Source organism: Myxocyprinus asiaticus, chromosome 16 (assembly GCF_019703515.2).
Source record: "Myxocyprinus asiaticus isolate MX2 ecotype Aquarium Trade chromosome 16, UBuf_Myxa_2, whole genome shotgun sequence".
Classification (NCBI taxonomy): Eukaryota; Metazoa; Chordata; class Actinopteri; order Cypriniformes; family Catostomidae; genus Myxocyprinus; species Myxocyprinus asiaticus.
The window spans coordinates 2260105-2286177 of NC_059359.1; the positions used below are offsets into that span (position 1 = coordinate 2260105).

General features: G+C 37.3%; 1 protein-coding gene across 1 annotated transcript in view; it reads right to left on the reverse strand.

Moving 5' to 3' along the window:
* LOC127453659 (protein naked cuticle homolog 2-like) overlaps positions 1 to 24597 on the reverse strand; it is a 64402-nt gene extending 39805 nt beyond the window's left edge. Inside the window, exons 1-3 of the mRNA XM_051720222.1 lie at positions 24372 to 24597; positions 24132 to 24158; positions 23958 to 24043 (exon numbers count right to left, since the gene is read on the reverse strand). Of these exons, the coding sequence (XP_051576182.1) occupies positions 23958 to 24043; positions 24132 to 24158; positions 24372 to 24396 (138 nt within the window). The 5' untranslated portion in view covers positions 24397 to 24597. The remainder of the gene's footprint in view (positions 1 to 23957; positions 24044 to 24131; positions 24159 to 24371) is intronic.
* Between the last annotated feature and the right edge of the window lie 1476 nt (positions 24598 to 26073).

Genomic DNA, 26073 nt, shown 5'->3' on the forward strand with positions numbered 1-26073 from the left:
AACTTTTAAAATGAATAATATCACGTCTTGCATTTGTTCAATAGTCCTCATGAAATGCCGATCACAAACCATTTAGCTTCCATAATCAGACATATGCAGGATTGTGAAAAGTGGGCGTTACATACCAGAGAATACCAGTCGAGTTAAACAGTAAAAGGGATTCGTGAAAGTAATTTCAGAGGTGGCGCAAGTTACTACATTTTGAAAGATTACAAAAACAAACATTGTCTTCTTTGGAATAACATGCACAGATGAATCGTGCATAAAAAGATCAGAAACATGCATTGAAATAGTAACCACGATGACTTTCAACAGCGTAAAAAACTATAAATTCCCTTAATTATGAATAATTGCAAGTCAAAAGTCTGGAGTGGAGAAAAAGGAAATATTGAGGGAGTCTAGCGAGGATCAAAGTGATCTGTGTGCGTTTTAAAGTCACCATCCAGTGATGGCACCTTGAAGCTGTTGAACCCTCACCCCGCTCGGGGAAAAAAAAACACTGGAAGAGAGTTAGCCAACATCTTCAAAGCACCTAACACAGCATAAATATCCTCAAATAAATAAACATACAATCTGCCTGCAGTGTTAAAATGTCTTTTTCCATGAAACACTGGCCATGAAACACGAGAAAAGGAAGTAGGGAGGGGGAGAACGACTGAAGAGGGGCGTCAGAGATCGTAAGAAAAAAGGTAGGGCGCTTATATAGGTACTACAATGTTTAATACTTACAAAAAAACTAGATCTTCTAGTATTAAGGAAGCTACGATGAAACTATAGCTTGTCAAACTGCAATCTACTCATAAGACTATGATGTCCGTATAGATTCTAGTGAGTTAAAGATTGTATTACATTACAAACATCGATTTGAAGCAAAAAAGTATTAGAAAACCAAAAACTATAATCCCATTAAAACCCCATATACGCTGGTGAATTTTTGGGCTGCTGCCCGCAATTATTCACACTCAAATTTAAAAGCTCACCATTCACACATACTGTGGACTAATTGCAATATTATTCATAAATAATATTGTATGTGTTTTTAATCTTATGATAAACAATTTTATTGATTTATTTTGTGGTTTTTTTTCCTAACTTTGTAAACATGTAATTCTGGTTCTTTTCACTCTATCTCACTTTGAAAAGTCTCATTTTATTCCACTAGGTGGCAAAAAGCACTAGAACGCATTTTAGCCCTCACAGATGTGCTCGTCCATAGACATTCAGTCTAATGTTCAGTTCAAGCACCACCCTCGTTGTTCAATCGAATATCTCGGCCTCTGAGTGGACTAGAAATTCAATTCAAGTGCCATTAAAAAGCTGAGATCCTCCCCTTTGTGATGATATATAACATTTTTTTCTGATGATTTGTTTTGCATGCTTTTCCTGCCTGACCACATATTTTGTTCTGGACATCTAAGATATAACATTGGATTATTCAGCCAAACAAGCTCACCGACAAGTAAAAAATGGCTAATGATTTAGAAAACAATGGAAAAATTTATAACCACTGATTTAAATTGAATGATTATAAGTATAGAACGACTCTATTGCATCATTCACAGTGCATCATGGGAGTAGGCGGTCGCTGCAGTGCTCTTTTGATGGCTTTGTTTACCGCGATTCTCTGATTGGTGGATTTCTCTTCAGGATTATGGGTAGTGTAGTTCTTCACCAGGAATTCCACTATTTTTTTTATCCACTTTTCTCCCAATTTGGAATGCCCAATTCCCACTACTTAGTAGGTCCTCGTGGTGGTGCGGTTACTCACCTCAATCCGGGTGGTGGAGGACAAGTCTCAGTTGCCTCCGCTTCTGAGACCGTCAATCCGCGCATCTTATCACGTGACTCATTGTGCATGACACCACGGAGACTCACAGCATGTGGAGGCTCATGCTACTCTCCGCAATCCACGCACAACTTACCACACGCCCCACTGAGAGCGAGAACCACTAATCGCAACCACGAGGAGGTTACCCCATGTGACTCTACCCTCCCTAGCAACCGGGTCAATTTGGTTGCTTAGGAGACCTGGCTGGAGTCACTCAGCACGCCCTGGATTCGAACTCGCGACTCCAGAGGTGGTAGTCAGCTTCAATACTCGCTGAGATACCCAGGCCCCAGGAATTCCACTATTAAACAAGATTTCTAAAAAATAATGTTGAAATCACGTGGACTGATGGCTTCAATTGAAGAATATTCCATCGATTAACAACCTTGGAGCTCACGGTATGTCTGTTGTTAAAATTTTATAAGTTATAATTAAAAATTAATTAGCCTATGGAAAAAACGAATGGGATTTTTACTTTCGGTGGATTTTTACTTTCGGAACCAGACTGTTGCACAAGGTCCCTGCCAATTCCCACCCCTACAAACGAAGTAGGAAAACCTACCATATGTGTTTAAGTTTTATACTTGGAGTCAGGGGTTTGTTCAAATGGCTAACCCCCTATAAGCAATATCAAGCAAGTACCACCAATAATCCATCATCAAACTCCATGCAGGAAAAAAACAAAACAAATGAGAACATAAATGTCAGTGCCAACATCGGTTGTACAATCCCTGTTCATTCCACATGTCCTCTTCCCCCCAAAGCAACACCCTTCATTGTGCCCCACCACCACAAAGCCGTCAGAAAATAAGCCGCCCCTCACCCTTGCCCTGTTGCCCCTCTCGCTGCTACAGGATTTCTGCTGTGCAAACCAGGAACAGATGTGCGCTGGGGCCGTGCTGAAACAGCCCGCTGTTCTGGACGGCTGCCACATGCTTTTCATTCAGAGATGAAGGCTCGCAGCTCTCCTTTTAGTGGAGCCAATTTAAAATAAAAAAATCAAAAAAGTACAAAAAACTCTTAAAAACATAACACGACTTAATCTTCCTCGGAACTATGACAGAAGCTGTTTTGACCAAGAGAATCTCGATTATTGAATAAAAGTGGAGCGCCAGGGTCAATAACAAGGCAAAAGAACCTGCAATTACAGTAAATTTTGGGTGCAAAATCAGCCGTGCAGTTGCACTACTTCAGCGCACAGGTGAGTCTCACGATACCTGTCAAGTAAATGTCCTGGTCATATTTAACCCATCAATTTGATATTATATTTGACATATAGAAAATGAATCCTATTTGTAGGGCCAATTTTACCCCCAATTCTCATTACTGCAAAGTGTCTGGACGCTTTACTTTTACTATTACCATTAGAGGTCGACCGATAGTGGATTTTGCCAATACTGATAACTAAGGTGTTGGAAAATGCTGATAACTGATTAATCAGCCAATAGTTTTTAAAATAGAAAAAATGTCTTAGTCTTTCCTTTCTATGATGGGCACAAACCCCAATAATGAGCATAAAAAATAAATTAAGAATTGGTGCATTACCAAATATAAACAAGCCCAAAATACACTGGGGACTCTTATTTTGAAATGATATAGACTTGGCTCCATTGCAGTGCACTATATGTAAACATTTAGCATTTTATAGCCTATTTATTCACCAGATAAAGGGTTTTGTATATTTATATTTCACCAGATGAGGTTAGAGGAATAAGGTTTATTATTATTCACAATATATTCATTTATGTATGTGCATACACACTATTTATGTGCTGATGGGGCACGTTTCCCCCCATCAAAAAATAAATAAAATATTGGCATACATTTTTGCCGATAACGGACATTTCCAAAAAGCAACTATCGGCACCGATTAATTGGTAAAACCGATATATCCGTCTGTCCCTATTTCCTATTGTTTGTAATCATGATTCTCATTACCATAACAGATATTTTTTTATAGTATAACAGTAAAAAACAATGCTGTTGAACAATTTTTAATTGAAATCAGTGAAAATGAAAGGCAGTGCCAAGGGAGTACCACAACGAAGTATGAATACTTTACAATTTAAATCACTGATCATTTCTTTCATGTTAAAGTAATGAAAATGTCACAATGACAGTCCTTTTTCGCATTGCGGTAATAAGAATCGGGTGGTAAAATGTGTGTAACTGTCACGAAAATAATGTCACAATGTAAAAAATCTTAAATGGCTCTAAAAATAGTCTTAATTCTGTACATTTAATGTTTCATTTATTCTAGACAGGTTTTGTGAGAATCACCCACACAGTTTTTTTAAGCAATTCTTTTATTAAAAAAAGATCTTTGTGTTAATATTCTGTTGATTATGACAGCAGTAATTAATCAAATAATACCGAGTATTAATTACGAGTAATAGTACAGAGCATTTTTGTTAATAAAACATTATTAAAAAATTATTAATGCATTATTAATCAAAAGACCACTTTTCTTGAGAAGCAAAATCACATAAGACATTTTGCCTTGTTTTCAGAAAAATCTAATAAAATTTCATGAGGTTTATGCTTAAAACAAGAAAAATTGGGGCCTGGGTAGCTTAGCGAGTATTGACGCTGACTATCACACCTGGAGTCGCGAGTTCAAATCCAGCCAGGTCTCCTAAGCAACCAAATTGGCCAGTTGCTAGGGAGGGTAGAGTCACATGGGGTAACCTCCTCGTGGTCGCTATAATGTGGTTCTCGCTCTCGGTGGGGCGCGTGGTGAGTTGTGCGTGGATACCGCAGAGAATAACGTGAAGCCTCCACATGCGCTACATCTCCGTGGTAACGCGCTCAACAAGCCATGTGATAAGATGCACGGATTGACGGTCTCAGACGCGGAGGCACCTGAGATTTGTCCTCCGCCACCCGGATTGAGGAGCGTCACTACGCCACCACGGGGACTTAGAGCGTATTGGGAATTGGGCATTCCAAAATTGGGGAGAAAAGGGGAGGAAAAAATATATATTTTACCATTGGGGTGTGGAAAAAAAAACTCGATTCAAAGGCAAAACAAGTTTATTTTTCTTATTGCTTTGGCAAATATTCTTTTCTTGTGTTAAGCAAAAAAGCCACCAAATTTTGTTAGATTTCTCTGAAAAGTTTATTCAGAAGTCCTCCATTTGATCCAAGTCAGAGAACATGAGAAAAGCTCAAGGAGAAAGATATAACACTCTTAAAATAGGCCAGATATCCACAACACTTTTCCAAAGCAAATATTGCTGAATCAAAGTTAACATATGAGTAAGATGCCAGAGGCATCAGTTATCGTATCAGTATACAGTTCTGTAAAAAAATGTCAATTTCATAATTTTTTTTTAAATTTTTAACAAAATAAAATTAATAACCTAATATATATATATATATATATATATATATATATATATATATATATATATATATATATATTTTGTTTTGAAGATTACTCGATTAAATTTCATGGATTTAATTTATGCATTTATTTATTCCATTTTTCAAGCATAATTCTTTAAAAAAAAAAATTGGACTGAAGATGAGAAATCTCATTTCAAAATATAAATGTGAGATTACAGATAACAGATAACTACATTATCTTGAAATATCTAGGATATAAAGAAACTAGTGCACTGCATAAAATAAAATAAACTTTTCTAACTCAGTATTTTTGTCTCGTTTTCCAGAAAAATGTCTAAACTTCCTTGAATACATTTACTTAAGAAGCTGAAGAGAAACTATATAAATCTAACAACATTTAGTAAAGTTTAAGCTCAAAACAAGTAAAAACTATTGTAACACTGTTCAATGGAAAGGAGGAGGCGAGAACCGGCTTGATAATATAAATAAAGGTTTAATAATAAACTTAACCAAAAGCACAAACACACACAGGTGTCGGACAGCTGTCCGTAACTCTCTCTCTGTTGCACTGCCGTCTCCGGTTGCCCTTATCCCTCTCGGGCTTCATCATCCTAATTAGGGACCGGGTGTGTGGAATCACGACCCAGCCCCACCCTCCGCCCTGCCACATTCCTCCCTTATTCTCTCAGGCCGGGGTGCCCCCAGCATGACGTACACCCCCCCCACCCCTTTCCCCTGGGGGGGGGGGGGGGGGGTGCGTGCCCTTCCGGCCCCGTCTGCCAGCAGGTCATCCCCATCTTCCTGGAACTGGGAGGGGACAAGGGGAGGGAAACAACAATAATAAAAACACGGTACATACACACCGTAACGGTGATGATACCAACTTAAAAATTAATAATAATAATAATATTTAAAAGAAAGGGAAAGGCCAACGCGGAGCGGCAGCAGGAGAGAGAAAGGAAAAAAAATTTACTCACCGGTTCTCCGATACGCCGTAGCCTGGTCCTCGGCCACTCCTCCACTCTCTAGTGGACGACAGCCGCGTCAACCCGGACGGATCGGAGGCAGTCCTCTGGCCCCTGATGGAACGACCCGCCACATTCCGGTGGACAGAAGGGGTCTCCCCCACCCCTGGCAACGGTCCTCCCACTCCTGACGGTCGGCCAGGAGCCCCTCCCCGCTCTCGGTCGGCGGTCTCAGACCCCGTCGCGTTTCAGCGGCTGGTAGGGGTCTCCTCCGCCCCTGATAGTGGCCCTGACCGCTCCAGGCAGTTGGTTAGGAGCCCCTCCTCCTCTCGTGGTCGGTGGCCGTTCCTCCACTCTCAGGCGGCCGGGCTCCTCCGTCCCCCCGCAGATGGCCGCGGCTGCTCCGTTGGGGTGGATGGTAGTGGCGAGGACTCTACTACGGCGCATCCCTCCTCCTTCCCGGATTTCGGCACCAGTGTAACACATCAATGGAAAGGAGGAGGCGAGAACCGGCTTGACAATATAAATAATATTTTAATAATAAACTTAACCAAAAAGACAAACACACCCAGGTGTCGGACAGCTGTCCGTAACTCTCACTCTGTCGCACTGCCATCTCCGGTCGGCTTTATCCCTCTCGGGCTTAATCAGCCTAGTTAGGGGCCGGATGTGCGGAATCACGACCCGGCCCCGCCCTCCGCCCTGCCACAACTATTTGCTTATTGAAATAATGTGATGTTGGGCTTGGCACAGCGCAACATTTGTGCGCAACGTCTTATCTCATTTTCATGAGAGACACATGGATATGATTAGAAATTATGCATGGAAAACATCAAAATTAATTCTTAATTCTGAGCGAGTTTGTTTCTTATATAGATAATCGTTCATCTTGTTTATATTATGTACTGCTGAAATTGATAACCAAACGCTTTTACCTTCCAGAATGCTCATTATTAGCAGCAAGAAAATCGATTCTTTGTCATATTATTAGAATAACATTGTATTTTTATCAGCAATACATTTCGTGTGTAATCAGATTTTCTAACACTATGGTCAGTTGTGCAGCCCACCAATGATGTTAGAATAGTACAGAGACCTCCAGTAATAAACTTACTGTCATTGTGAACAGGGCATTATTATTCATGAGCCAATATGATAGGGTTTATAACGTGCCCACCCACCCATGCACTTTCAGATTGTGCACACGCCTGTCCCGTCTGTGTTAACAGCTTCATGCTTTGGGAACTTTTAAGACAAAAGGGGCGTTGAAAAGTTGAGCTGGTGTGTGTCATTATTTGGGCATCCAGCGAGGCAAAGAAGCAGCCAGTGTGTCGGACTGTTGATGTTTCCAGTATTGAAGTACACTGCACCCTCACAGAGTCTTTAAGAATGGTGAGTCTTTGGAGGGCGGTCTCCACCTCAGCACCGGGCTGGAATCAAGCGCTGGTTTTCACAGAGGCGCCTCTTGTCCAGGCTTCCAACAACATTCTGTGCGACTGCTATTTTGGCTTCTCATATTGACTGTTCATTATGATCTTGCCTCTAAAGATCTTTCTAACCTCGAGCCAGGTGTTTACACAGGTAAGATTTGAACACCTGCGATGATCGTTCAAATTCTCCTCTTTCGAAACCCGCCAACTCATTCTTTCCCTATCGTGGTCTCTGTTGAGGAACAAAAACAAAGACTGTTTTTCCAGTGAATGTCTTTGATCAGCCAACAGTCACCTCTGTGACCAAGTCCATAATTACCACATTTGCTGCTCCGTATATTTGCCACTATCACTCAACATGCTTTAATCTGAAGCACGTACCTCCCTGACAGCTCTCTGTAAAAACAAATAGATATATATATATAAATTCCGGTATTATTTACTCACCCTCATGTCGTTCCAAACCTGCATGCTGCTATTTATTCTGTGGAACATAAAATAATTTCTGAAGAACATTTTCATTCAACAACAGTTAATAGTGACCATGTCATGGCTGAAACTCTATATGAGCACAATAAAAGTAGTCCATATGACTATATTCTAAGCCATTATAACAGGTTTGTGTGCAGAAAAGACTGAGATTTAAGTAGTTATTCACTGAAAATCTTCCTCTCCCAAACAAATCAGATTTGGCGTCATGAGACCATTGAGATTGAAATCCAGGTGGTGCCACAGCCACTATTTTTTATTTTAGAAGTTTTCAGTTAAAAACAACTCACATTTTAGTCTGTAACTCACACAAATCTGTGGTATGACTTCAGAAGTCTTGGAATATAGATTCCGAGTCATATGGACCACTTTTAGGATACTTTTATGCTCCTTTACAGTCCTTTTGAAGCTTGACAGATATGGTCACTATGAGCTGTGCGCAGATTCTTCAAAATGACTCATTTTGAGTTCCACAGGAAAAAGTCATACGGATTCAGAACAGTGTTGTATAAAGCACCTAATCATCATACTTTAGTAAAAAGTAACGATATTAAACTCTATGGACTTGCCAGCGGATCCATAGGGGGGCGCTATATTGCAAAAAAAAGTGTACGCTTAAAACGTTAAAGTTTCCGTATACATAAGTCAGGCATATGAGGTATCATCTGAAAGCTTAGAATCTCACCTTTTTAGAGATAAACATCACTTCTGCATTTATGTTACTTAAAATAACAAAATAAGGCCTCAAACATTTTCGTCACAAATTAACACCCCAAGAGGTAACAGGGTAGAAATATTAATATGAAAATGAAAGTCCTTCATATAGCAACTAAATGGACAAGTCATATATCAAATGAAAGCTCTCACTCTCAGGAATGTGACTGTACAGATTATTTTGTTGCCCTAATACCACAGTTCGAAAGATTTTCAAAAGAATCACAAAGTGAAATATGATATCTGTAAGTCATCAAATACAAATGTCTCTTTTATGCACCGATTACTGCTGCTGTAAACCCCAAATAGCTAAAAGATTTATATCTGCTTTTACCTTAGAAAGGTTTCTAAACAATGAGCCACTGTTTACTTGTCTGTGAGCTTGCTTGTGTGAATAATCCAATGTTATATCTTAGATGTCCAGAACAAGATATGTCATCCAGAAAGAAAAGCATGCAAAAACGATAATCAGAAATATGTTTTCGACAATTAATGGTCAAATTTTATATATTATCACAACGGGCTTTCTAATGACCCCTAGATTGAGCTTGTAGTCCACTCAGAGGCCAAGATATTCAATTAAATAATGAGGGTGGTGCTTGAACTGAAAATTAGACTGAATGTCTATGGACGAGCACATTTGTGAGAGGTAAAATGCGATAGAGCGCCACCTACATTTCAGATCTGTATATTGTGATGGAATGTGATTTCTGCAACCTAGTGGAATAAAATGAGACTTTTCAAAGTGAGATAGAGTGAACAGAACCAGAATTACATGTTTACAAAGTTAGGACAGAGTTTAAAGGGTTAAGTAAAAGTAGTTAACGAGAAAAATGCTACAATTTTAAATATACTTAAGCATCAAAAATAATGGCTTTACAGTAAGATAATCATTTTTCATGAGTGCATTATTGATTCATGGTGCCTTGGTAAAATGGTAACTGCATTTTATAATCGGTTAAATATCACAGATATGAACCGTTCTCGAGGACAAACCTTATCGCGCATAACTTCAGTAGTATTTGACGATGTTCATAATGTTTAAGACAAAAATGTACAAGTTAATTTCTGGTCAAAAACATAGATCTGGTCTCTTTAGATTCAGAAGTGAAGTCAAAACATGTGCTGTCCGAATCAGATTCCTGAATCGATTCGCTAAATTAATCATTCAGTCTGCTTTTTGAATCAATTTGACCGATTCAAAAGAATCAAACTGAACAAAACACTCAATCTAAACGATTCGTTTGCATATCTGTCATTTTCTGTTAGTTTAAGTTTAGTTTTCGTTTTCTCAGTGTTTTCTAGTTTTAGTTTTTATTTTAGTTTTAGTATTTTATAGCTGCCGAAGCTAAAGCGTTCACTGATATAATTTAAAATGTCTAAGGTCATTACATTTCTCAGGGTGGTCCTGTGTTAACTCCATCTACTGGCATTTTCATGTTTAATTAAGGTGGATTGTAAATGTTTCAAATGTTATAATATAGAACGGAGATGGGTAAAGTGGAACAGTTAAGCTTGATCCTCATTGTATCCATATGTATTTCCTTTAATTTCCATTACTAAACTAATCTTTGGGAAGTAAACAATTAACTTCTTGAGGTTTTAAACAGAAGATTTTTACACTGGGATTTGTGGCAGAGCGCATATGACCACAGGCCGGAAAAGCAACGGTAAAGAAAATGACTGAAATTATAAAAAAGTAAAAGTCGACTTAATGTTTGTAAATATTACATATGATGGTTTATGACTTGAAAGTGTGTAAGAAAATGTAAAAAATTAATTCCAAATGATTTGTAGATATTTCCTATCATTGTTCTGTGTCCCACTTTACCAATACTGCCTTAAAAAATCTGGGAATTGGTCAAACGAAGGTCTTCAAAGGTTCTTCTTTCCAGTCTTGAGTATTTCTTCACTAAGGTATAAAGTCAGGTTATGTGGCATTTGAATCAAAATTAAAAGTGCCAAGAAAAGTAAAGTTTCCAAAAATTTGCCCATATTCACCCTATTGTGTATCAAAAGTTAACCCTCCTATCTGCATACACCTTTTGCATTTGCGGGTCAATTTTGACCCGGTGGAATTCAAGCTTATAAATGATTCATAACCCGATGACTTTCATCTTAAACTATATTGTAAGTCATTAATAAGTCCTTAACTGTTCATACATGTATTCATATTTTTGGCATGTTAACTGTCAAATATAAAAGTTATTAATTAATATGCCATTTTTTTTTTAAATAATAAAGTGTATAAATTCTTTACATTTCAAAATGTACATTAACTACAGCAAAAGCAGTGTGACACTTGTGAAGACATCTTTATTTCAGTGGTAAATATAACATAATATACAATTTATATTAACATCTAATATGAGATGTATTAGTTATTTGAATTAATTTCCTATTACTTATAACTGCTTCATACAACTTGGTGGTCAACGTATTTATTTTTTCAACTAAACTTTATCAAAACAACTGTGAAAATTGACCCGTGAATGCATTTATTTATTTATTTATTTATTTTTAATGGTTATATCTCTTAAACAGTTTTAATAAAAAATTTGAAAATAAATTATTATGTGTATTTTAATAGTCTTGACAAAGTCTCAAAGTTTGGTTCCCGCACTAAAAACTATGTGGTCTTTAAAAATGATCTACCTCTCCTGGGTCAAAAATGACCCGAACGCAATAGGAGGGTTAAAACTCAGATTGATTCAAGGTCATTTTTATTAGATTTTAATTAATTTTGGAGTGATGAAAAAGTATTTTAATTTAGTTCATTTTTTTATTTTTTTATTTGTCATTTTTATTTCAGTTAAAAAAATATTTTTGCATTTTGTTTTATTAACGATAATAACACTGTAACGGACATCACTATCACTGAGCCGTATACAGTTTATGTTTTTTTTTTCGATATTCAGTTGCAAAAGTAACGAAAGCGTCTGTAGAAATGTTCAAAAACTGTACCCAAGTACAGTAACAAAGTATTTGTACCGAATTTTCAATTTTGTATGAACTATTCCTTCAAAGTAAACATCTGACTGCAGCTAATGAAAAGGCCATTACTGACCATTGAACACAAATGGCTTTTAGAGTTAATATTTGGGAGTAATCCTAACCAGGAAGACCCTCGGGACACTCAAGCGTCTGTCTCACCCCCCGGGGTTGTTCGTCCATTTGCCCACCCCCCCGATACACGGGACGACACCCCTGTGGCTCCAATGATATCACAGCTTTAATAACTCGCAGCTCTACGCTTTGAAGTTGCAGTCAGGCAGCTCGGGAATCCATTCGCTCTCTACTTCTCTGACAATGGGCCGGAGGGGAGGAGGTCTGACCAAACAATGGATTTGGCCCTTTCTAATCTGAGGCCATCGGGATTTTACCTGCCTCCCAAATCCTAAAGCTGACTTTAAAAGGCAGTCAGACACAATTATTGGACACATTCCCTCGTCTCCATTAACTTACAAGCTAAGCTCTAACGACAGCATTTGTGGCATAATGTCCATCAGTACTAAAAATAACCTCAAATAAAAAAAGCGACACAGCAGCACTGGCTGTGTTTACACCTGGTGTTAGGATGCGAGACACATCACCGTTTCAACCAGGTCTTCATACGCGTCTTTGTTGACCACTTCTGTTTAGTTTTCTAGAGGAGGGTCTCTGATTTCATGACGACAAACATCAATCATTATATCAGCGTAGTACTGAAATATAATAAAGCACAAAAAAAGTGGTGCACTGGTATTATACTAATTAATTATACATTTTTCTATACTTAATTATAATTAGATCATTATTAGGGCTGTCAATCAATTAAAATTTGTAATCGAATTAATTAAATGCTGTGCCGTTTAATAATAGAAATAATCGCAATTAATCGCATATATAAATATTTGCTGGGAAAGCCCCTAAAATAAGAATAATTAAATCTGTAATGATTAAATAATTATAAATAGTTATATTTAAATAATTACAAATAATATATATATTATAAAAACATAATATTCAGATGATTAAAATGCATTTCATTATTGTGGCAGACGAGTTGATAAGACGATACAAAAAGTGACTTTAGAATTCAATATATTGTTTATTTGCATATTATTGAACATAAGCCAATCATTGGCCTACAGTTCACAGCAATCCATTTTGCAACTGAATTCATCAATCAGTTTGAGATTTATTATGAGGGCTTGTTTAAGGACGCGTCAATCTACACCTGCGTCAGACCGACGGATGCTTTTGGAGCGTCTTGGTTGCATTATGTCATAAACATACCATTTTTAGGTCGCTGTGTCAAATTAAACATAGATTAATACTTAGAAAAACACGTCTTGAGATCCCTGTGTTCGGATTTGTGCTCCATCAAGCTGTGTTTGTACACAAGAACAAGTTCTCATCTTATGTTGTCTGCTGAAAGGTTGGTTTGCTCTCTGTATAAGCTGCTCGTTGCCTATACAGCGAGGTTCGCTTACTGCCCCCTGGAGAAAACAGGTGGTACTACAAGCTTGAATTGCTCAGGAATATTCCTTATTATTTTGTTAACTTGTTATTGTTATTTTTTATATAATTAATCGCACTGAATTAACACGTTAAATCGACAGCCCTAGTAATTATACTACATATTCTAGATATTAACTAACATGATTTTAGTGTGATAAAATTGCTTATTAACCTTTTCTGAGTAAAGTTATATCCAATATTATACTTCATTGCCATGGCGATGTAACCCTGTAATCCTGCAAAAGTGATGATTTAAACAATTTTACAGCTCAGAGTTTTAACAGACGATTTAATGTAAGTGCTTTTATAAAATTATAAGTGTCACATTTCTGCCTTTAAACCCTCCAAAAATTGGCCCCATTGACTTCCATTGTAAGTGCCTCACTATGACCTCGATTTTTTTTTGTATGTTGCTTTTTTAAAGAAAAGGAGGAAAAGGTCAAAATTCATTTTTGTGGTTATCAACTTTATGCCACACATGCTGTTGATCGAGCTTGACTTGTATTGAACCCAGACCGTTCCTTTAATATAAGCGCAAACATGACGTTTAGAGCCGTTTTCACCATTATTTGAGTGGATAACCTGTATGAACTGAGCTTCAGTTGTGTGTGCTTTGCATCTTTGTCACCACAAGTTGATATCAGACACACTTAAAAAAGTTCCATGAAGTTCTTGTGCATGAACGTGTTTTCGCGTTTTTATATTTTTCGATGGGATCTTTTTTCCTGTTATAGCCGCAGATAAGCTCTGGTTTTAGTGCAGTGGTTGTTTGACAATTGAGTAAGCTGCACTTCGCTGCTATTGGAACGCTATTTGAACTGATTAGTGTTTACACTACGAGTTCGAAGTGGTCATACGTGTTTTATCGACCACTTCCAAATGTCACTGACAGGGGCGATTCTAGGATTTCAATCTTAGGGGGGCTCAGCCCCCAATGACACTATTAGATGTGCACATTTAATGTATTTCACTCTTTAGCATAGAACTATTATTTATTCTTTTACTATTTTTACATCATTCAAGATAGCCAGCTTATATTCATTCAGAATATTGTCATTTTCTATAATAAACACACTTATAAAACTATATATAAAAAGAACTGTTTAACCTCTTAAACTCTGGGGCATTTTTGGGCTGCCGCCCGCAATTTTTCACACTCAAATGTAAAAGCTCACCGTTCACACATACTGTGGACTAATTGCAAAAAATTGGTCTTATTGTTCAGAGAACCACCCAAATTTAAAAAAAAGACTCCAGTTATTCATAAATAATGTTGTATGTGTTTATAATCTTATGATAAACAAAGTTTTTTTGAGAAAAAAAAAAAAAAAACATTTGTTGTTGTCCTAACTTTGTAAACATGTAATTCAGGTTCTGTTCACTATATCTCACTTTAAAAAGTCTCATTTTATTCCACTAGATGGCAGAAAGCACTAGAAAAAAGTTTTTTTGCTCTTTCATATTCCATCACAACATTTTATCATTAATAGTCGATAACATATTTTTCTGATGATTTGTTCTGCATGCTTTTCCTGCTGGATGGCATATCTTGTTCTGGACATCTAAGATATAATATTGGATTATTCAGCCAAGCAAGCTCACAGACAAGTGAAAAATGGCAAATGTTTTAGAGAACTTTCTAAGGTAAAATCAGATATAAAGTTTTTAGATATTTGGGGCTTACAGCGGCAGTTATCGGAGCATAAAAGAGATTTGTATTATTTCATATTTCACTTTGTGATTCTTTTGAAAATCTTTCGAACTGTGGTATTAGTGCAACAAAATTACCTTTATAGTCACATTCCTGAGAATGAGAGCTTTCATTTGATATATGACTTGTCCATTTAGTTGCTATGTGAGAGGCTTTTATTTTCATATAAATATTTCTACCCCGTTACCACTAGGGGGCGCTAATTTTCAACGCAAATGATTTTAGGGCTTATTTTGTTATTTTAAATAACATAAATACAGAAAAGATGGTTATCTCTGAACATTTCAGATTCTAAGCTTTCAAATGATACCTCATATGCCTAACATATGTATACAGGGACTTTAATGTTTTAAGCGTAACTTTGTTTTCCTTTTTTTTTTTATTACAATAAATGTCACATTTTTCTATGGTCGTCATTTAGTGGAGTGAATTAACTCCAGATGATGTTTGTCTGTGTGTCATTATCAGTAATTTGAGAGAGAAATTTTAATTGCAACAGAATAACCCTGGTAAAATAAATAAATAAAATAAAAAATATATATAAAAAGATTAGTTCAGATTTGTTCATTTATTTTTTTCATAACAATTTTTGAAAATCACACTTTTATGCCAGTAGGTAATGCAAGATGCATTATTATAAACAGAACTACAAAGACAATCACAGTTTAAATGACTGCAACAAGTGAATGTGTGCACGTAAATTTTGGTCTGTTTCTCACACAAATCTATTATATGGTTTCAGAAGACTTGGAATATAGTGTATAGTTGCATATACCACTTTTACAATACTTTTATGGTGTGACAATGCTCTTAATAACACGGTCACATCTTTCACTTCAACCCTACAAAGTTAAATAAACAACATAAACTCTTATCTTCAATCAAACGCCTCCTGAACTCTTACTCACACATTCAAAGAGTCTTTCAGGTAGTTGATGACTGACAAAACATAAATTGGTGCCAAAACTTTGATTAAATCAAACCTGGGTCCTGCCTACTAATGTAGATGTGCCCTGTGCGGGTGGCGGTATCCCCTTAAGGGCACTGTCAAATATTCCCAAATAACTCTCCCATTCTTGTCGGGAAAATACTTTTAATGGAGTAATAGAGACCTTACTAACCTCTCAGCCTTCACTAATGCCCCCTTTTCCATATAGGTGCCTAATCTGTAAGTGTTCTGCATGTTTGCACTGCAGAAAAGGCGGTTCTGAGCCTGAAAAATCCGCATCGGGCGGCAAAACATGCTGGTCTCCAACCAGAAACTGTATTTTTTATTACAGCTTGAGGATGATACTTTTAAGGAAAAATAAAGATGAAACATTATTTTTATAAAATAATTATAACTATAGTTACAGTGGCAAGAAAAAGTATGTGAACCCTTTGGAATTACCTGCATTTATGTGTAAATTTGTCTTAAAATCTGGTTTGATCTTCTTCTAAGTTACAATAATGAACAAACACAATCTGTTTAACTAATAACACACACATTATTGTATTGTTCTTGTACACATTGAATACATCATTCAAATATTCACAGTGTAGGCTGGAAAATGTATGTGAACCCCTATGCATCCAATTAATGAAACGAGATTGGAGGTGTGGGTTAGAGCTATTTTGACTTATAAAACGCACTCAAACATTTTGAGTTTGCTATTCACAAGAAGCGTCTGCTGATGTGGACCATGCCTCAGAAGACTTACGATCAGGAATGGTTGCTTTGCATAATGCTGGAAAGGGTTATAAAGTTATCTTGAAGAGCTTAGATATTCATCTGTCCACAGTTAGACAAACTGTCTATAAATGGACATGATTTAGTACTATGGGTACTCTCACTAGAAGTGGCCGTCTAGCCAAGATGACTCAAAGGGCACACCGCAGAATGATCAATGAGGTACAAAAGTACCCTAGAGTGCCAGCTAAAGACTTGAAGGAATCATTGAAACTGGTTAACATCTCTGTTCATGAGTCTACTATACGGAAAACATTAAAAAGGTATGGTGTCCATGGCAGGACACTACGAAGGAAGCCGCTGCTTTCCAACAAAAACATTGCACACCTGAGACCACCTTGACCCTCCACAACGCTACTGGGAAAATGTTTTGTGGACTGATGAAACTAAGGTTGAATTGTTGGGAAGAACACGCATCACTACGTATGGCGTAAAAAGGGCACTGCACACCAACATGAAAACATCATCCCAACGGTGAAGTACGGTGGAGGGAGCATCATGATTTGGGGCTGATTTGCTGCTTCGGGGTCTGGACGCTTGTCATCAGAGGGAAAAATGAATTCCCAAGTTAATCAAGATATCCTACAGGATAATATCAGGGTGGCTGTGTGCCAGCTGAAGCTAAGTAGAAGTTGGGTGATGAAGCAGAACAATGACTCTAAACATCAAAGTAAATCCACAACAGAATGGAAAATGTCGCTCTTTACTCGAAAAGTGGCACTACTATGAAAACAGCTGAGCTGAGCTACTGTTAGTAGTGTCACTACTTTTAGTAAACTACTCCACATCAACACTTAAAAGATTGCAATATATCAGTTTGAATTCACAATACACTAAACAAAGAATCACAATAATATCGAATCATGACCGAGATATCAATATATTATTTTATTGTCAGGTCGCTGCTGATTCCCACCCCTAAAATACACTGAATCAGATTATTTTTAATGTAAAAAATATGTTTTCAAAATTCAGAATGGAAAAGGGGTATAACAGGAAGTGATGAAATGAAATGCCACAGTCGGACATGATAATGAGATGTATTGAGAGACATAGAAGCCTCTCATTCTGCCAACATCCAGCGTCTGAGCGCATGTCCTCTACACTGATGTAACAGTGCCTATATGGATGGATGTCCCACTGCCAAATGTCCCCACAGGGAACAAGCTGTCAAAACCCATCCATACCTCTTGGGAACCACCACCGAGGTGCTGTCCCAGAGCCAAAGATGACAAAATCAACAGCAGCGTTTGACATCTTAAGGAACTCGACATGTCGTTGCACGGCCCTGTGAACACACACTCGCAGGTGTTTGTTTGAGTTGGTGTAATGATGATTTCTCAGTAGTGTGAATGTGGTCTTTGGCAGCAGAATTATGCACGGTTCGCCGCAAGCTGTTACTTCAGCGGTATTGCTCCGTTCTAGATTCTCGAGCAAATCGACCATGATGCGGGGAAAAAGTTTACAGCTGATAGTATATTTTGAGATGCTTAAAATTTGTGTATAAAAGGCACGACTATGCTGCCTTTGAAGATAACTCTTCGGGCCAAACTTTAAAGGCAGCATCACATGTATCCTTCAGAGAGAAGGCAATCCCACCTTTTTTGACTGATGAATTTCCATAACTTTTCCAGGCGTTTGTGACTACTGGATATAGAACTGTAATAATCTGAATAATGATTCAGACCGATTTGCTAATGAATAATTTAGACTCATTTAAGAACCGTTTAAACTATTTAATAGAAAAGAACAGTTATGGCAAGGTTTGGAGTTTTGCCCTACACAAAAGCAATATTCAGCTGAGAAAATATTTTAGAGCAGGAAAAAACTAGAAATATGTATATTCACTATCCAAGATGTTTCCACGACCTTTCAGATTGAATTAATTTCCTTGCCTTTTCCAGGCTTGTTCAAATTCCCTGATATTTCCAGGTTTTCCATGACCGTGGGAACCCTGCCCATAATTCCAATGGAAAATATCTATAAAATGTTTTTATAAATGTTTACTATAAATTGTTAATTCGATTCAGATTCACAAGCTCTTGATTTCAGATCATTTGGGTATTTGTTAGTTATAATGTCCTTTTTTGATTTCATATCAAATAAATTGTCTCCCAGCTAATTCTGTTAATTATACATGGGAACTTTTAACATGGTACATTACGAAAATATACATTTTACCAATTTTATTTGATCATTAGACTCATCATTTTGGTCACATTTTAGCTTTTTAAAAATGTACAAATTCCATGTATTCAATCAATAAACCTTTTTTGAAATTGAATATACACAGCATATATTTACACACACACACAAACACACACAACACACACACACACACACACACACACACACACACACACACACACACACACACACACACAGGTATATACTCTATATAGAGTATACAGGTATATATATATATAGTTACATGTTGTTTCCGTGAATTATCTGTACTATTTGCAAGAATTTACGGGTCATTATCAAAATATGGTGACAAACATGTCATTTGACTTTTAAAACCTAACAAGCGTGCAACAACACCAAAATAAAAAAATAAAAAAATCAATAATTTAAAAAAAATGTTTGTCCCTTGATTTCATGTCATTGATGTTATCAATGATATTAAAAAAAATGCATTTTGAAAATACAATACGTTGTGAAAAAATAAAAAAACATCCAAGGTCAAAGTTCAGAGGAACAAGAGGCTGCTCAAATGTGCATATAGGGACTTTCTCGCCAAAATGAACAAGTTATTAATTTGCATTTTAACTGTGATTTTTTTCACTTAGTTCACTTCAATAGGTCATTGGTGTTACATGTTCATGTGAAAGATTTTTATGGGAAAAGAATGCATTTAGCTTATGATTTATTGATTTTAGTCTGATCAGTGGTGCATGTTTTGTGATGCTATTGACAAAAACAAAATCATCTTTTAAATGAATTTGTCACTGATTTTATCATCACTGGTGTTACAACTAACTAGTGTCATAGAATGAATGTTACTATAACTACATTTTTGCGTACAGACTTTTGCGTGGCTGCATTCTACGTTTCCTGGTGAAATGAACACTACGCTGCAACACCTCTGCGTTTCATTTACTTTCACACAAATCATGGGTACTATGGCGGTTTATGACTTTATTAACACTTATTTTTCATACTATTACTCACACACTGATATGTTATATCTAAACACTTTTACTCTAACGCATCATTTGAAAAAACGATACATTTTAACGCTTTTATTACAGACTCATTTTACATTTACACACTTATCCTATCATGAATAGCTCCTGCGGTGGCTCATCGGATGTCAACGGATCGAGCCCAGCCAAACACGCAAGGGACACGTGAGACGAGAGTGCCGTAGAAGCGACACGAGATGACTTGGCGGATTCAGAAAATGTGCTTTTCATTTCGCATTTTGTTTTTGGAAACTATCGGTTAGGTTTAGGCGTTGCTTTAGGTTAAGGATGTCTGTTTCGTGTCTAGGTTAAGAGTTTAAAGTTAGGGAAGTTTGTTTTACTCATTAAAAACTCTCGGCCTCGTCTGATTTCAACACCATTTCACTCGCTTTTGGTGCCCCCCGCTGGACATTTCACTGAGAACTTGCAGCAAAACGTGTAATAAGGCCACGTTATTTTGCCAGGGTCACGTAATGTTCAAGAGAACTTCATTCGTGAAACAAAATTAAATAATACAATAAAGAACAACAGTCAAGGTGTCTTTTATTAATACAAATAATGTCAAGATGTTAAAAAGAAGGTGTTTTTGCGTTCGTTTCGGTTGTTCGTAACAGCTCGCCAGGGTGAACTTTTAGGAAAACTTCCAACTGACTGCTTAACACCTTCTTACTGTCATTGGTCCACATCATCGGTAGGCAGTGGTGGATTTAGGCATGGGCAACATGGGCAGTTGCCCAGGGGCGGCATCTTGCGTGGGGGCGGCATGAGGCACCCACACATACCCCCAAACGGTCAACAAATTTGGGGGCATGTTGAAGCGGGTTTTGCCCAGGGTGCCATACAAGCTAGAACAGCTACTGTTGGTAGGTGTGACCTGAAGCTCCACCTACCTTGAGGCCGACAGCTCATTCTGTTTATGTTGTTCAGTCAAGAACACACCGGCGTGTAAAGTTATTAGCGAGCTGGTGCAAATTTACCTACATCTATACGATCGTTCATGTAGAGAAATTTATGTCCAGCGATTTTTTGTTATGCTTGTTTAATTAGTCCACAAAAGAAATCAAACCTACTCAAATACTCTCAAGTGCCCATTCACTCATGTGCCATCTGCAGTAAAAGCCATGTACACATCTGCCCAAAGTAAGCCAAACATCATTCGATTCTTTTGTCTTTATTCTTCACATTAACACTTTTACACGCTCATCTTTGTATCATGTCAATAACAGAGCGTATAGCATGCTAGCGCATTAGCCTAATGAATTCAGAATGTAAACAAGACAAATAAAAAATGTTCTACTGCATATATATTACTTTAAATCATCATCGAGTGGTTAAAACAGCTTCTTTTATGGACCTCGTGAATTGTACTCATAGAATGAGGCATAAAGTCATTGATATCACATTTTTAAGGTTTTACATGTAGCGTCCTCATATGTAAATGCTCCTCTAAACGCCTCCCACAGCGGTGTGGCGGGTGTCTGAAAGTTTGGAAACATTATATCATTGCTCGGCTGTTTAGAACTTCTTTTTACCACTGAAAGAATAACGAATGAGAACTACGGAAGTATACAGGGGTCTTAAAACGGTAATGTCTCTTTAAGAATAGGGTCAGTTCAGCGAACGTCTCACAGAAGTGTTTTGGTTGAGCGCAAATTATCAAGAGTAGAGTCGCAAAGCTTCTTTACCGCATCCGTGCTGATGTGTGATTAGAATGAAATGTTTCTATTTTTATGTTTTTGATCAACAACTTACTGTAAAGAACAGAAAGATTATTAAAAGAGACATAAAGGATTATTAACTTTTATTAACACGCAGTGAAAGGACCTTGCTGCTGAACTTCTTTACTTGAAAGTAAAATCTAAACAGTTACCAGCCAGTGGCACATCATAGACATTTTAAGTCGTATAGCGCAAAATTTGCTTGCAAATGCGAGTGATTTACTCGAATCGATCTTGGGATTTAAGAATCGATATCAGGATCTTTCAAATGAAATTCGCCATGCATCGGACAACCAATATTTTTGCACACCTCTAAATATAAACATACTTAAAATTCACTCTATACCAAAAAAAAAAAAAAAACATATTTATAAACATAGACAGTATAATTAAAATGAACTTTTTTTTTATGCTTAAAAAAATCCTGTCATGAGCTTTGCAATATGCTAACGCCAAACCACTCAAATCAATTCTGAGCTTCTTGTGCACTTCATGTAAGGTATGACGCAAAGAGTTGCTGCCTATGTAGAGCACTCCAAATTGCCCATTAATGAGGTTCAATTCCAGTTAGGATGCTGCCTTAGAAGGTAGCTGCCTATGTAGGCAGTAAACACTAGTGCCCACATCTACACTTGCACAGCATGTTCACAACATTTTTCAGATATCTGAAGCAATATCACAAACACTCATAATACACAGCACTAGCCTGAAATATATTGCAACTTCTCATGCAACAGCCTCCGTAAGATTAATTGCTTTTGGTTGTTTAATATAAATTAAAATATATGCATTTATATATATATATATATATATATATATATATATATATATATATACGTATACAGTACTGTGCAAAAGTCTTAGGCACATAAGATGCTTCACAAAAACATTTGTCTTAAGATGATTATATCTTCAGCTTTAGTGTGTTAATAGGAAATATAAATGTTAGACTCCCAAACATTACTTTTGCAAATAGATTAGAATAGAAGAACAGGGAGCCCTGCAACAGATGTCATGGCCCCCACAGAGCCCCCACTGAACATCGTGTCAGTCTGAGATTACATGAAGAGACAGAAGCAATTGAGAAAGCCTAAATAGATAGAAGAACAGGGAGCCCTGCAACAGATGTCATGGCCCCCAAAGAGCCCCCACTGAACATCGTGTCAGTCTGAGATTACATGAAGAGACAGAAGCAATTGAGAAAGCCTAAACAGATAGAAGAACAGGGAGCCCTGCAACAGATGTCATGGCCCCCACAGAGCCCCCACTGAACATCGTGTCAGTCTGAGATTACATAAAGAGGCAGAAGCAATTGAGAAAGCCTAAATAGATAGAAGAACAGGGAGCCCTGCAACAGATGTCATGGCCCCCACAGTGCCCCCACTGAACATCGTGTCAGTCTGAGATTACATAAAGAGACAGAAGCAATTGAGACAGATTAAATAGATAGAAGAACAGGGAGCCCTGCAACAGATGTCATGGCCCCCACAGTGCCCCCACTGAACATCGTGTCAGTCTGAGATTACATAAAGAGACAGAAGCAATTGAGACAGATTAAATAGATAGAAGAACAGGGAGCCCTGCTACAGATGTCATGGCCCCCACAGGGCCCCCATAGAGCCCCCACTGAACATCATGTCAGTCTGAGATTACATAAAGAGACAGAAGCAATTGAGACAGTCTAAATAGATAGAAGAAATGTGGTGAATTCTGCAAGAAGCTTGGAACATCCTATCTGCCAACAACCAAGAAAAACTGTGTCCAGGTGTACCTAGGAGAATTGGGGCTGTTTTAAAGGCAAAGGTGGTCACACCGAATATTGATTTAGCTTTTTTATGTTTACTGGACTTTGTATGACATGAAGTGATAAATGAAAACTATTTATGTCATTATTTTTGGACATCCTCACTATGTAACATTTTTCACAAGTGCATCAAACTTTTGCACAGTACTGTAGATATATATATATATATATAAAAGCAATTGCATTTTAATCTTGCTGTAACAGGCAGATGCTTTTGACACCAACAGCATGCATCTCTCACTACACACAATTTTGATTGCAAGGATTCGTATCATTTTAGTGTAGCAATACAGAGACTGCAATTAATACACTCTCTTTTCAAGATATTTAAGATTTGAATGCATACTAAACAGAACAGCTTACTTGTGAGTAAAACTTTGACTCCATCAGGATGTCAGGAATTATTCAAATGTTCCTCACATTTTCATTTTACTGCATGAAATTATTCTTAGGCTGAATCACCAACTAAATAAACACATCCAGTGTTTTCATAGGCAAACTGTTAGAATGCACAAAAATAAACGTATTACCTGATAATCTTTCAGATTGGGATCAGATGTGCCAAATCTCTCGCCCTCTCCTCTTGATATAAAAGCATTCACAACAGAACTATCCCCTGAAAACAATGAAGTAATGTTCAGCATAATCCAAGTCAGCAATAGTTGCTATAAAAACACAAAAATTCAAATGTTTTAAAAACTCACCTTCAGGATTCTCTCGACGTTTGCAAGCTGCATCCAAATGGCAAAAACATAAATCGGAGTTATTGTTTATAAATACATATTTATCTATTGCTTTCACACATGTTTAGCATATTATGTTAGGCTTTATTTATATGTATAGCCAATATATTTCCAGTAGATATAGGCAATATATTTTTCTTTCAATATTGAGACAATAGCCTGTTTGTGAATTATGTAATGCGGAGAAGATGCGCGACTCACCATGTTTCGAGTGAAGTTTCCCCATCGTATCACTTCTTCAGTTAAGAGAACTTCTGCATGACTCAATCATGTTACATTGTATCCCGTTTGAAAAAGATCAATCCTCCTGATGCCGACGAGCGTTTAGCGCGCGCCTAGACGAAGTCGCATTCGCTCTGAATAGAGAATAATGGAGAAGAACAGCGCAGGATGATTTATGGCTGGAGTTTGCTGAGGTGATCTTGTGTTTGCGATGTTGAAGATGTGTGAGGTGCGGGACTGTCGGTCCTGCCCCCTTCACTGCAGTGCTGCCCCCCATTGACTCCTACAATACATGCAGCTGCAGTTCAGTGGCCACCTGACAGTCCTCAGTCAATACTGAATGTAAATGAATTTGATAAAATATGAAATTAAGTGTTCATTTGTTTTAAAATAATTTATTTTTATTTTTTATGATGCGTCATCTGACTTCATACATCCACTTAAAATGACCAGTTAGTTAAAAGTTGCAAAAATGGCATATTGATAAAAGCTCTACCATCAAGGGCGTAGCAGCCGCGGCGGACGTGGGGACCGCACTCTTTAAAAAGGTGATTTTTGTCCCCCGCACTTTTCCAAGCTAAACCCATAGCGAGTCCAAATGGTGGATCTGTATACAATATTCTTCACGTTTTGTTACTTTGGGCTGATTGAGCGACCATCCAGCCAATCACAGGTGAGTTTCATGAGCCGAAACAACCCTTACGTAACAGGCCGCCAGTCAGACAGTCTAATCAACACGACTCCGTTCATTTCTACAAAGCTGCTTTCAACAATGTTCATTTATCTATGTTTTTCACTCAATCTCACTTTGAAAAGTCTAATTTTATTCCACTAGGTTGCAGAAATCACATTCCATCACAATATACAGATCTGAAATGTAGGTGGCGCTCTAACACATTTTAGCCCTCACAGATGTGCTCGTCATCATAGACATTCAGTCTAATTTTCAGTTCAAGCACCACCCTCATTATTTCATTGAATATCTCGGCCTCTGAGTGGACTAGAAGCTCAATCTAGGGGTCATTAGAAAGCTGAGATCCTCCCCTTTGTGATGATATATAATGATTTTATCATCAATAGTCAAAAACATATTTTTCTGATGATTTGTTTTGCATGCTAAATAAATTAAACATTTTCTACTGCATATATATTACTTTAAAATCATCATCGAGTGGTTAAAACAGCTTCTTTTACTGACCTCGTGTGAATTGTACTCATAGAATGAGGCATAAAGTCATTGATATCACACTTTTAAGATTTTACATGTAGCATCCTCATATTTAAATGCTCCTCTAAACGCCTCCCACAGCAGTGTGGCCGATGTCTGAATGATCAGAAACTCAGTGACTAACTCATTTCACACAAGACACTCATTTGTCACCTTCTGACATCACCAGAAATGGTCAGTGAATCATTAAATGGATCTGAATGAATGTTGGTGAACGTAATCGAAACACTCGAGCCACTTGGATACATTTAAATCCCACAATGCACAGAGTAATAAATACAATTGTGCACATGCACACTTGTCATTATTGTAACTGATTAAATAATTCATTCAGGACCAGCTTGTGCTCAGTCTTTTATTGTCATGTGTGAAACAGAAGCAGGTGCTCCACAAGATGCCCTTTATTTTTGCAGCTAATTTAGCAAAATTTTGCAATACTTGAATCCTTAAAAT